Source organism: Pteropus medius, unplaced genomic scaffold, assembly GCF_902729225.1.
Source record: "Pteropus medius unplaced genomic scaffold, Ma_sr-lr_union100, whole genome shotgun sequence".
In the NCBI taxonomy this organism is placed as follows: Eukaryota; Metazoa; Chordata; class Mammalia; order Chiroptera; family Pteropodidae; genus Pteropus; species Pteropus medius.
Window position 1 is genome coordinate 7,190,516 of NW_024352784.1, and position 14,490 is coordinate 7,205,005.

The window sequence follows — 14,490 nt, forward strand, 5'->3', positions numbered from 1 at the left end:
GGTGGAAGCATGTCTGAAAAACAGCAAAGAAACCAGTGTAGCTGGAACAGAGCAAACAAAAAGAGAGCAGTACGAGATGATGTCAGAAAGGGGCCCTTCCCTCCTTATCCCCTGCTCAACCTCACTAAAGTGATTAGAAAAGGTCGCCAATAACTTCTTAATGCAAAAAGTCAATGAACATATCAGTCTACTCTTATTTGATATGTCCATAGCATTTTTGCCAGTTCTTAAAAACTTTTTAACATAAACGACTTGAAACATAGATAAAAGCAGAGATAAAAAATCTCCTAGTTTCAACCATTAACTCATAGCCAACCTTGTTTCATCTATACCTTTACCCACTTCTCCCAGATTATGAAGCCAATCAGAGAAATCATAGCATTTTGTTGGTAAATATTTCTATAAATATCTTTTTAAAAGAATTCTTTATTTAAAAAAAACTGCAAAACCAATATCATGCCTAAAAATTTACTAATTCCTTAATATTGAATATCTAGTAAAAGTATTCAAATTTTTCCGACTCAAAGTGTTTGTTCTAATCAGGCTCCAACTAAGGTCTACACATTGCAATTGAACAATATGTCCCGTAAGTATCTTTTAATATGTAAAATCCCATTACATATCACTTCCCCCCCCCACCCCCCTTGCAACTTCTCCCTTGTATATCTTGTGATGGTAGTTAGATTTAGAGCCTTGATCAGATTCAGGTTCAGGTTTTTGGCTTTTTTAATAAAACCACTTCATAGGTGATACTGTGTATATTTCCCTCAGGAACTATATGTCTATTTCTCTTTTGTGATGTTAGTAACCAGTGATGATCACTGCCTAGATGTAGTAATTCATTAAATTTGTAAGATAATGATATACAAATTCTATTATTCCTCATTTCTAAAAAGAGAAACTTCCCCTCATTAACTAGCTGTTTATCTGGAAGTTCAATTTGCATAGGAAAAGGAAGGAGATATATACCCGATTCCTTAATTTACCAGTTTTCAAAATAATGAGTTTTGATTACTAAGCATCTTCCCCAGGTGACTAATGCAGTGTTCTGTTTTTTAAGTATCATTACAAAATCATAAATTTAAATATATTTGCAGTTATAATCCTTAATTAATGATATGTTTCACTTTTGGCCAGTGAGAGGTTATTTAAGTCTCTGGAGTCTTTCTGATATGACTCTAGAGGTCTTTGATAACTAATGTTTGCTTTCTGTATGATAAGATGGCACAAGTTCATCTTGTTACATTTAGTGTGCCAGATTTGGAATCAGCCATTTCTCTTAGGAATTCTGGTTCCTTTTAGTGGAAAATGGGATGTGTAAAGCATTTTTTTTTAAGTAAAGTTTGCTGATATATAATTTACTTTCTGTAAAATTCATCCTTTTTAGTGTACACTTCTGTGAGTTTAACAAATACATATAGTTATGTAACTGTCATCTACTTCTCTAGTGTCCCTTTGTAATCTACCCCTCACCCTCAGCCTCTGGCAACCACTGATGTATTTTCCACTACACTTTTGTCTTTTCCAAAATGTCATATAAATGGAATCATAGAGTATGCTATGATTCATAGAGAATCATAGAGTATGCTACTTCTTGATTCTGGCCACTTTGGCTTAGCATAATACATCTGAGATTCATCCATATTGTTACATGTATCAACAGCTCATTCTTTATTATTGAATAGTATTCCACTGAATAGGTATGCCACAGTTTATTTACCCCCTCAACTGAAGGATTTTGTGTTGTTTCCAATTTAGGTCTAAAATAACTAAAGCCATAAAAAACATTTGCATACAGGTTTTTCAAACATAAGTATTTAATTCTCTTTAGTAAATGCTTCAGAGTGGAACTGTGGGATCACATGGTAAGTGTACGTTTAACCTTATAAGAAACTATTGTCATACTGAGTTTCAAAGTGGCTCTACCATTTTGCATTCCCATCAGCAGTGTATAAAGTGTCAGTTGCTATCCTCATAGCACTTAATATTGTCAGGGTGTCTTTCTTTTCTTTTTTTTCTTTTCTTTCTTTTCTCTCTCCCTCCCTTCCTCCCTTCCTCCCTTCCTTCCTCCCTTCCTTCCTTCCAATATACAGGGTTGTTTTAATTTGCATTTCCCTAATGACTAAAGCCAAGACCCTACCCCCTTGAGAAGCTCACAGTCTTGTAGAATAAAGAATTAAATAAACGGAACACACTCTGATGAATTCTACAGTACTAAACACAGTAGTATATACTTGTTATATAAGTATAGAGAACTGCTATTTAGCCCACATGGGAGGTGGGATTAATTAAGTTTTCCTAGATATGTTGTCTGATGTAGATCTCAGAATAGCTAGTCTGCTAGGTGAAAAGTGGCAGTTTTGCAGGCAGAGGGGAAAAATTACAGTAAAGGCAAAATGGTGAAGAAAAGCATAAGGATTAGGTAACTGACTACTGCATAAAGTTCAAGGTGAAGAATGATGGGAAAGAAAGCTAAAATGAAAAGGAGGGGCCGGGTAACAGACACTATTCATGGAAAACAATCCACAGAGTATAAACTTATCTTCTTAGGAAAAAAATACATAAAAAATTATAAAGATAACTCAGGAAAAATCTTAATAGAAGTGCTAAGCAACTGAGAAAATTGACAACTTCAAAATCAAAGCAGTCAATTTGTTTTCTGATGTAGCAAAAATCTGTAACAAGTGTTAATGACTAAATATAAAATTGCTATCCCCTTCGCAGTGTCTGAAAAACCAACCAACCAACCAAACAAACAGAAAAACAAAGGCCAACCCTCATTTACTAATATTTTGAAAAACTTCAGTACTCACAAATAAAATCGAGACTTCAGAAAAATAATTCAAGAACCACATAGTGTTGGAAACCTGGGAGGCAAATCTGTGTTTATATTCTGGCACAGGCACTTACTAGCTGTGTGACCGCAAACAAATTACTTTTTCTCTGTAAAACTCCAGGGCTGAATGAATTGATCTCTAAAATCCCTTCTACCGTAACATCCTATGACTCACCAGAAAAATTAATTCAAAGGCTGAAAACAATTCTTTGTTATGTAGCTGCTGCCTTATCTATTTCCGCTTCCCTCTCCTCCATCTCTTCTACTCTATGCTACAATTGCAATGAATTCATTCGAGTTCCCTAAATATATCATACTCACTCTTACCTCTGGACCCTTAGATATTATTCTCTCTGTCTGGTACCCTTCCACTCTATCATCAGTGCTGCTTCTTTCTAAGAAAATGCCTCATTAAGTCCTACTTCTCTTTTAAGTGTCCACTGTAGCATTCTTTTTTCCCTTTTTCTCCCCAACCTCACCACAATTCAGGTTAGATACTCTCTGTATTCCCATGGCACCCTGTCCTTTCCTGATTACAGCAATACTAAGCTTTATTCGAATTTCCTGTTTAATAGTCAGTATCTTCCATCTTGGTGGAGTTGTGTGATAAGAAGGAAAAATGATGTTGCCTATATACCTTTGTATCACCAAAACCTACCACAATGCCTGGTTTAAGAGAAAAAAAGTAGCACCTAGTAGGTAGTAATAAAAAAATGAGTAACAAACTGTGACCACTCACCTCTAACACAGCCAGGACAGTGTCTAACTGATCCTCTCGGAGGGTAATATTGTTGGAGATTTTTCTCATAGTATGTATGGACTGCAGACGTACTTCCTCAATTTCGTCATTAAACATGTCAACCAGGAAATCAAGGCACTTCTCAGCAAAAGAGGGTGACGATTGGGCCAGCATGCAGAGAGCCTCTACAGCTGCAATGCGGACCTCTAGACAAAAGGAGACAAATTAAACTGCACATCAAGTTAAGAGCTATGGAAAAAATTCAAGGATTCATTCTCATTCAGGTTGGTCTTTTGCTCTCTCACTCAACAAACTCTGTCTGGGAGATCCCCTCCATGCCCATAGATTCAGCTACAACCTTCATGTCGACCTAAGAAGGACTTTTGTGTCACAGGGACTAAGGCTTAGATTTGACAGACGTTATCAAGTCACACATCTATCTCTATTAACTGAATTTTGTGAAAACAAAAGATCTTATTTATCTGTATTCCAACCACAGAAAAGTACTTTTTAAAAGGGCGGTTTTAAAATATTATTAAGATTAAAACAGGCTACATATCATTATTCTCACATTAGAGATGAGATTCAGCAAAGTGCATTCACTTGCCTCAAAGTCAGTGAGAGCAGAGCTAAGTCTAGTACCCAGATCTGTTGATTCTAGACTAGGATAGCATCGTATAGTATTTAAAGGTACATGCTCTAGAGTGATAGAAGTCTCACAGTGAATTGTGAAGAGCAATCCCTCCACTGACTTGGAGGGTGATCTTGAAGAAGTAACTTAACTTCCTAGGACTTCAATTTTCTCACCTGTTAAATGGAGATAACACCAATTTCCTTACAGAGTCGTTAGGATGACTAAATTACATAATGGAAGTGAAGCACACTGCCTGGCATATGTTAAAAGCTCAATAAATATTAGCTATAGCATAGGTACGGGTCTTGTAAGCACCTTGAAAACAGAAGCACGTCTTCTACCTCTTTGCATGCTCAGAACACGCAACAGTGAAGCCACTGAATCCAGGAAGCCCTTTGTTCATTCAATTTTTCCTAAAAGGGTACTATATGCCAGGCCCTAAGCTAAGTGTTGGGATACAGAGATGAGAGATGAGCAAACTATAGTCAATGCTCACAAAGCCATACATGGCGGTTTTATTCTAGTAGTTTCACATAGTTCTGTAACACAATGTACAGCTTCAAAAAGAAAAGAAAAACACTCAAATTGTGGTTAAAACTCACAAATATAATTTGGTTTTGTATAAGAAAATTTTATAGACACTTTAAAAGAAGAGTTACTACATTAAAGAGAGATGACTCAGATTTTCCTTGGCAGTTATGAATTCCTCCTTTTAATCAGAAGAATTTGCTTCACTTCACAATAACATAATTTAAACATGAAATTGCTAATAATTACAAAGCAAGCCAGAAACGGACCCAAATGTGTTAAAAGCCCTTGCTCTTCTTCCTAGGGCTTTATTTATTACACCATAATGACTCATGTATAACACTTGCAACTCTATCAAGGGAATCACAGTATACTGAAGATACAAAGATAAACAAGAACAAGACTGTTGCCCAGAGCCTGCAGCCAAGAATAGTGATGATGATATGATGGAAAAGCACAAGAAGTATAAATAATATGCAGAAGAGGCACGCAGAACACTCAACAGAATCACAGGCAGCTTTCTGAAACAAGTGATCCCTAAAACAATACCTGAAGGAGCTGCTAGGTCAAAAGAAAGGAAAAAGACCTTTCTAAGCAGGGGAAACATATGCTCAAAGGCTCAAAAGGGAGGGAGAACAAGAAACAACTAGAGGACTAAAAGTATGTGTGATACTAGAGTCTACAGCTAATGAAATGATCTACTCACTTTCCAAAGTTAAACTCCTTTAATAAACCTTAGTGACAAACTGAAAACTATAGAACTAACCAACATAAACATTAAGTGATGAAATTCAACTGTAGAAACAAAACAAAGCATAAATGCTACTAGCAACAAAATAAAATACATTCTAGTTATTTGTCTTAGAATGAAACAGGCTTTAATAACTAGACTTCCTTATTATCTAATACTATTTAAATTATAATTCATGTATTAAGTTCATAGAGACCAAAACAGCAGAGGTAGCTTTAACAAATTTCTACATATACAGAAAATCTTAGAGCAAATTGGAGAGAATAACCCAATTCTTATATCTAATCATAGAAAACTGTCTTCTAAAATAATTTTCCGGCCCTTCTGAGAAGTCTTATTGTGAGGTAATTTTTATAGGTATTTTAAAGACTGAGTTCTAATCCTGTGACACAAATTTACTGTAAAAATTGGACAATCAACATTATATCCCTAGGTCTGTTACCCTCCCTGAAGATGAAGAGATTAGAGGCAATCATCTCAAAGCACTGACATTCTGTGATCTATGTGAGATAGACAGCATCATTTTATAGAAATCACAAGAGCTTTGCAGGCTATTACTGGCTAAAATGCTGTAACAAAGACCAGACATATCTTTCTATATGAAACAACTAAAAGCAGAGAAAAAATATACAAAACAACAGTATTCAACACACCGGACATCAAGCAATAAAGAGTAGTGATCCCTGAGAGAGGAGAACTAAACAAAGTGAGCCCTATGATTATATCAGTTTACTGTCTGGAGAGTTTCCAGGTTGCAGTTCTCCCTGAGTTGAGAAGACAGAGCTGAGAGTCTGGTAAGGTCAGTGTGGCTAGGATTCATAGAGCAAAGCATCAGAAGAAAGAACCACACAGGGAAAGTGAGCTTGGGAGATCTGCAGGGGGTCCACCTCAAGTGGACAGCTAAGTTCTGATCTGTGAAGAAACTATTGGAAGTCAGAAAGAAGCACTCGACAAAATTAAAGAGAACAATCTCTAAAGCTCACACATGGTCTACAATTGTTTTGTCAGAACAGTGTGTTTCAGTAGTGAAAATAAATCCTAGACTAAATGTTGCTTAAGTCCCACCTAACAAAGCTTAAAAATAAGACCTGAGCTAAATTCATCCCAGAACAAAGCTTAAGAATATTTATATGAATATAACAATGTTCAGCATCCAATAAAGTAATATTCACATTGGCTAGCATCCAACTGAAAATTACCAGGCATACATAGAAGGAGGAAAATATAATCCATAATAAAGAGAAAAATTAATCAACCAAAACCAACCAGAAATCACACAAATAACAGACATAGTAGACAAGGACATTAGGCCAGTTATTGTAAATGCATTCTCTGTTGACAAAGCTAGAGAAAAGAGTAAGCATATTAAGTAAATATGTGGAAGATACTAAACAAACTCAAATTCCAATCAAATTTCTAGGGATAAAAAAGACAAAATCCAAGATGAAAAATACACAGGGATTAACGGCAGATTAGATATTGCAGAAGAAAAAATTAGTGCTCTAAGACAAAGCAAAAATTTCTAAAATGAAACAAAGAGACAAAAAGACTAGGGGGGAGAAAAGGAATAGCACACCAATGAGGACAACCTCGGTAACCTAATAAATGTATAACTAGAGTCCCCAAAAAAGCATGGGGCCAGAAAAATATTTAAAGAAATAATGGCCAAAGATATTACAAATTTGATGAAAACTATAAATCCATAGATCCAAGAAGCTCAATAAACTCTAAGCATAAGAAACATGAAGAAAATTACACCAAGACACATCAGAATTAAATTGCTTAAAACCAGTGATAAAGAGAAAATATTAAAAGCAGCTAGAGAAAAAGGGAAAAATGGCATAGATGATAGAGGTTCTGTTCATTCCTCTGGCGATCAAATCAAAGTTGTGACAGAAACAAGGAACAAGCAGCAAGGAAAAATAGCCTGGGATCTTGATGAACAAGTCATACAACTAGGGAGAAATCCAAGAAAGCACCCTGTAATGACAGAAGGTAGGACGGGATGAGCAGGGCTACCCAGTCTCAAGCAGCTGAGTGGGACGGAGTCTGCCACAGCAGCAGTAGCAGAAGTCTCTTAAAGGAGCCACGTCCCCAAGCAGATTATCGCGGTGATGGACCTGCTCGTTCTGAGCACCAGTGCTGATTGGGCTGTGCGCAGGGGGCACCAGAGACGTACAGGGAGATGTTGTCCAAGTGAGGGCCTTGTGAGACTCACTCTGTACAGAAGTGCCAGTGGTATCCATTGTTCCCTGTTGAGCCCTCCTCCCTCCCAGTGCGCAGACACAGTGCGGCCATACCCATGTCATCAAACTAGATAACAGAGGTCGCTCTGCCCAAAGGATTCCCTGAAACCCTGCCTCCTCCAACTCACGGCCCCACCCAAGCCACGTCCAGGTATATCCTCAGCCAGTCAAGTGCTCCTTGCTGAGTAGCGCCTAGAATCACACTGGAGGCAGCTGGCCTTGGTTTCTAGTGTAGCCTTTTGAGGCAACTATAAGCAGAACATCTGTGGATTGCTTGCTGAATCTTAACAGGTGGCCCCAGAGAGGCACAGGCTGGGGCTAAATTTGGCCTGCAGCTTAACCCCTCTCAGGACTGTCCCAATAGACATTTATTTCACAAATACACACTAATAAGACCAGGAGACTTAGGAGCTTTGCTTAGTACATGGAAACAGATAGGGAAAGGCAGCCAAAATGGGAAGACAAAGAAGCAGAAACCATATGAAAGAACAAAACAGAGATCCAGATATAATGGAGTCAAATAATCTAACAGATGCAGAGTTCAAAAAACGAGTTATAAAGACGCTCAATGAACTTCTGAGAAGTACAGATAAATTCAATGAGAACTTCAACAAAGAGATAAAAAACATAAAAATGGAAATGGAAATTATAAAAAGGAACCAGTATGAAATGAAGAACACATTATCTGAGATGAGAAGTATATTAAATGGAATAAACAAAGGAAGAAATAAAGTGAATAAAAAAGAGGATCAAATGCCCTATCTAGAGGACGGGAAAGTCAAGGACACTCAATCAGCATGGCAAGAGATAAGATGCCAAGACTATAAAAATAATTTAAGAAGCCTATGGGACACTATTAAGAGTCCAAATATCCATCTGATCGGCATACCTAAAGAAAATTAAGATGTTGAACAGCTGTTTGAAGAAATAATGATGAAAAACTTCCCTACCTGATGAAGGAAATGGACATAAAACCCCAGGGGGCTCGGAGAATTCCAAAAACCGGGAATCCAAAGAGGCCCACACCAAGACACATCATAATTAAATTGCCAATGGCTAAATACAAAGAAAAAATATTAAAAGCAGCAAAACAAAAACAAATAGTCACCTATAAGGGAACATCCATAAGACTGGCAGCTGATTTCTCAAAAGAATCTATGCAGGACAGAAGGGCCTGGCAAAAAATATTCGATGTGATGAAGACCCAGGATCTACAACCAAGAATAATTTATCCAGCAAAGCTATCGTTTAGAGTTGAAGAACAGATAAAGAGCTTCCCAGACAAAAATTAGCTAAAGGAATTTATCATCACCAAGCCGGTATTACAGGAAATGGAGGGACTTCTTTAAGAAGAAAAAAACATGTATCAAAAACAGGAATAAAGAATGGTAGCAACTACATTCCTATCAATAAGTACCTCAAATGGAAAAGAATTAAGTGCTCCAACCAAAAGAGTGACTGAAAGGATAAGAAAACAAGACCCCTACATATGCTGCCTACAAGAGACTCACTTCAGATTAAAAGAAACACAGACTAAAAGGAAAGGGATGGAAAAAGATATCGCTTTGATAGACCTAGAAGGTATTTAAGTCAGACAGAGAAAGATAAACACTATATGATTTCACTTATATGTGGAATCTAAGGAATAAAAAGAATAAACTAATCAAAAACAGACTCACAAAAATAGTTGACAATCTGGTGACAGAGGAGAGGGGAGGTTGGGGGGCTGAGAGAATGGGGTGAAGGGTTAAAGAAGTACAAATTAGTAGCTGATGAATGATCACAGGGATAGGGAGCACAGCATAGAGAATGCAGTTAGCATTAATACGCTGGCTAGGTGGAGGGTCAGAGGAGGGAGGGAGCAATTGGGGCGATTGTTTTATGAACTATATAGATGTCTAACCAATGTACTGTATACTTGAAACTAATTAAAATAAATAAGTTTTTTTTTTTAAAAAAAAGAAAGAAAAAAATAAGTAAAAGGACCAAAAAAAGAGAAGAAATATAGATAATTCCTCAGTGCATGGCAAACCAGTTGCAGACTAAAAATTAGGTAAAATTAAAAACAAAGAATCTTGTAAATGATAATTTAAATTTTAAAAAAAGCAGCTAGAAAAAAAGGACATCATGCACAGAAGGACAAAGATTTTTAAAAATGACAAACTTCTCAACAGAAAAAATGCAAATCAGAAAACTATGGAACACCTTTAAGAGACTAAAAATACTGAAATCTATTAATCTAGAATTCAATTCCTGGTAAAAAAATCTTTCTAAAATGAAAGTGAAAGAATCTTTATTAGTCATACAAAGGCTCTGAGGTCAGACATACCTAGGTTTAAATCTTGCTTCTGTCTCTTACTAGCTGTGACTAATAACAAGTTATTATTATTATTGGTATCAATAATATCGTTTATTACCAATTATGAAGTGTTTACTATAAATGGGTCATGTATTGTGCCAAAGCTTATATGTATATATAATCTCACTTAATCCTCACAATTCAGAAATACTTACTATTAATCTTATTTTATAGAAATGCTGGAATTTAAACCTAGATTGACTGAACCCAAAGTCCATACTCTTAACCACTGTATCATACCACCTTGGCCTCAACTGCCTCTGTTTGTAAAATTTAAATAATAGACACACTTGGGACTATGAAGACTAAATGAGAAAATATATGTATGTCAACCAATATGATGCCTGACACATAGCAGTCATTCAGTAAATGGGCACTGTTATTATTAAGCGGTCATTCTTACCATACATCTCATCTTCCAATCCATGAACGAAGGCTCCACAAGCTCCTGACTCGATCAAGTTCACAGCCCCTGTATCTACTTCTTCTTTGGGAGCATCATCTCCCCACTTTCTGCCGCTGGAAAATTCCCCCGAACTGTAAAGCTCCTTGGCACGCTCATGTGCAGTGCGCTTCCTCTGTAGAGGACAACAACAATTACCACCTGCAGAAGTTTCATGAAGGAGCAGTAAGGTGCACCTTAAAAATATGGAAAAGTAGGAAATAAGACTGCTCTCTCAGATTTACACTTTCAAAAAAATGTTCAATAGATCAGAGCAGAAAAAATGCAAATGCAAAGACTGAAGGCTCGCAGGACTATCACTGCTGACAGTAACCATATTTAAGACAGTAACCTTACTAAAGATACTGAAAGGATGTGCTGATCAGACAGGTGGTCATGTCTGCCACGGTGACATAAGAAAGGGAGAACCAGAGAAGTAAATAATAGCAGTGTCCCTCCAAACCCTATCCTGGGTAGATAATACACTAGAAAAGAATTTTTGGTGGTCCCAGTAAAAGTCAGTCTCTACTTGGCAACACTGTGCTCACCAAGCAATCTAGTAAATTCACTTTCTGCACAGTTTGCCTAAGGGAGAATATACTGGTTGGCTAAAGTAAATACCCAGTCTACTTGACAGTTACGTCTCTCATCATAAATGAATACTTTATACAACAGCCTCTTATGAACATTCTTAATGTGAGCTCTTGGTAATCATCTCAAAAGTATGGATGGAATGTAGCACCTGATCCTACAAGGATGTGGGTTAGACTCAGTAGTAAAGTTTGTACCTTGTGACATATCTTAGAAACCCTTGCATTACCATCTCTCAACATTCACCATGATCATGTCTTTCTTTACCCTTCCACACCAGTTTACACAAAGAACACTTACCAACATCAAATGAAGGTGCTGCTCTTCAGGAAAGCCATACGGCAATGTTTCATGAAACACAGATATCAACTCTCAACCATTCCTAAGAATTTAGCCTATCTTAACAAATAACTCAAAAGAAGAAAATATCTAATATGTATAAAGATAATATTCTTTATGTGATTTATTATAATGGAAAAATTAGGAGGACTAAATATATAATAAAGAACTAAAAATGATGATGTAGCTACTTAACAGAATATTATGTAATCAGTAAAAATGCTAAGTATAAAGTTGGCAACATAAAAAAAAGTATATAATATAGTGACAAATGTAAAAAGCAGACCACAAAACTATCTGCAATGTTTATACAATGTTTAAAACATGCACAAGAAAAACAGCTGGGGAGGAATACACCAAAATGACAAAAGTCACTGTTAGAGTAATGGAAAAATGTGTAAATTTTTTCCTTTTTTCTTCTATTTATCAAAGATTCTGTAACTCTACTGTCACTTTTATAATTAAAAAGTTAAGATATTAACAATGAATGTACATATCATATTCACAGATTCATTTGGTCCTGGCAACTATGTCAGAGAACTATACAGTAAAAGCTCAAAAGCACTCCACAGAGGCATTTTGTTACTGTTCGAAGAAAGAATTTACTCACTCTTCCATGGCAATTGCTGTTGAAAAGAAGTCCTAACATGTCACAATCTCAAAAAATAAGACCAGACCTTTGTAGTTCCTAACAAAAAGAAAGTTAATATTGCCTCTTTATAAAATACAACTTGTGCAAAGTATTTCATTATAATAATTTAAAATTCAATGAAGTAACTTGTAATTTGATTCATTACTAAGATTTTAAATTAAAATGTAATCCAATCACCCTACATTAAGTTAACAAATGCATGGGCTGCAAAATTAAATCAACATCAACTTGGCATATAGTTACATTGATGTTGGTTACAGAAACCCAGTTTAAATAACAAATAATTCAAGTTACCCTCAGATCTGACATCAGCTTCTTGTCAAGCGTCTGCTCCAAGAAATGAGAACTGACTTGCTCCATAGAGCCCTGTAAAAAGAAAGAATTCAGAACAAACTGAACATCTTTTAAGTCCTGAACATTATCGTAATATTCAAAGTTTGAAGCCAACTTAAATGCATAGCGATAACATTATTCTTGATACTAAGACGCCTATGGGTTCTAAACGATGAGGAAAATAAAAACATTAGCAGTAGCAGCTAGCACCTAAATAGAGCTTACTATGTGTCATGCACTGTTCTGAGTACTTTATACATATAGTAACTCATTTAGTTATCCTATGAAGTAAATAGTATTATTAGTCCTATTTTATATTTGGGGACAGTAAGACACAAAAAGATTAAGTAACCCATTCAAGGTCACAAAGAGTGTAAATTACAGAGCTGGACTATAAACCCAGGTCTAGAATCCTTTGCCTTAACCACTATTCTTCACTATTTCTCTATTTCTTTCTTTTCGTTCATTTGTTCACTCATTCACTCATTCAATAAAACAAATATTTATTTAGTAATCATTTGATTATATGCCTACAGTTACCAGGAACAGGAATACAAAAATACGACAAAAATCCTGCACTCAATGATCTCAAAGACTAGTGAGGGAAACTGATAAGAGGTAACTACATTATGGTATGAATTGTTATAATACACATTTATAAAGGGTACTGTGGGAACTAAGAGAACCAGCAGTAAGGGGTGAAGACAGGGAGAGATATACTTGGGAACGAGAAATCATAAGTGCAAATGCATGAAGAGAGAATGTTATGTGGGAAACATCAAGTAGTTTCTGTGAATGGGGGTACTGAAAATAAGGCAGGACAGATAGGCAGGGATCAGGTCATAAAGGGCCTTGTTTGCCAAAGTAAGGAGTTTGCCTTATGCATAATAACTAGATAATCTCTGTTAAATACTTAATGAGCTCAAGAATGTATAAAATATTTTACTTATATTTAAAATTTTTATTCCCCCAATAATCCCATGAAGAATGTGCATGGTCCTTATTATTAGATGAGAAACTGAGGCTGAGAGATTTGGTAATTTGTTCATTTCAAATAAGAGAGAAACAGAGTCAGATTTACACCTCACAAACACCTTGGCAGGAAATGTGGCTAATGAACCCAAAGGAATCAAAATGAAGCAGGAGGCTATTAGAGCAGGTCCTGGACATTCTTAAAGAATATACTGGAGACCTTCTCTAATTCCCAAGTTAGTAAATACGGAAATGCTTACACAGGCTCAGACATTTTCTCTAAGCACATTTTGCAATAAAAGTTAAATGTTCTTTGAGAATATATTTACCCGAGTTACCACCTTTCCTACAACTCTAGATCAATTAATTGTTGTGCTATTTTGATTTGTTGTTTTAAAACCACTTTTTCTTATCTCTATATGGTACAGTTGGTGGCCGTGTTTGCTACATAGATCTGTGCCAATACCAAACCTAACATTCATTTTTTAAACAATGTTTATGAATAAAAATCATAAATAGTTTATGAATAAAAACTATAAATTTTTAAGATTTCATTTTCTCTATAGTTTTACCACCAGTGTTAACAGTTGGCTTTTCAAGGTGTTTTTTCTACAAAAAATGAAAGTTTTAATGACTTCACACTAAATTACTTTAATCCACAGTCTCAATACCCTCTTTCAATACCTTTGGCCGAGCTCTCGCCCAAGAGAGTAGCAAAGAGGACATAATATTCAAATTCCAGCTTCAAAAAATTACATATCATTATTTGTAACACATTTCTAATGTTATCTAAGAAAAGTTGAAGATTTCCATTTTAAGTCCACAAATACCAGAGCTCTACAGCATAGTAATCCACTTGAAAAATGGTCAGACCTGAATGACTACAGCCCAGTAGAAACAGAGAAGGGACAGATTCAAGGTATGTCAAGAAGGTAGAACTGATGAGAGCTGACACCTCAATGGAAACAGGACACAGGAAAAGAATTCCCTAATGCCACTGGGTTCATGGCTGGGTAGGTCATTCATCACTCATGAAAGCACAGGAGAAACAGATTTGGACCAAAAGGT

The 14,490-nt window shown here is 36.0% G+C and overlaps 1 protein-coding gene across 2 annotated transcripts in view; it reads right to left on the reverse strand.

Annotated features, from left to right (window-relative positions):
* The window catches only part of INTS4 (integrator complex subunit 4), an 84,701-nt gene that overhangs the window by 33,545 nt on the left and 36,666 nt on the right, over nucleotides 1–14,490 (reverse strand). For both annotated transcript variants that reach the window (XM_039848132.1, XM_039848131.1), the window contains 3 exons: nucleotides 12,412–12,483; nucleotides 10,497–10,671; nucleotides 3,576–3,781 (listed from right to left, as the gene is read on the reverse strand). In XM_039848132.1, the coding sequence (XP_039704066.1) occupies nucleotides 3,576–3,781; nucleotides 10,497–10,671; nucleotides 12,412–12,483 (453 nt within the window). The remainder of the gene's footprint in view (nucleotides 1–3,575; nucleotides 3,782–10,496; nucleotides 10,672–12,411; nucleotides 12,484–14,490) is intronic.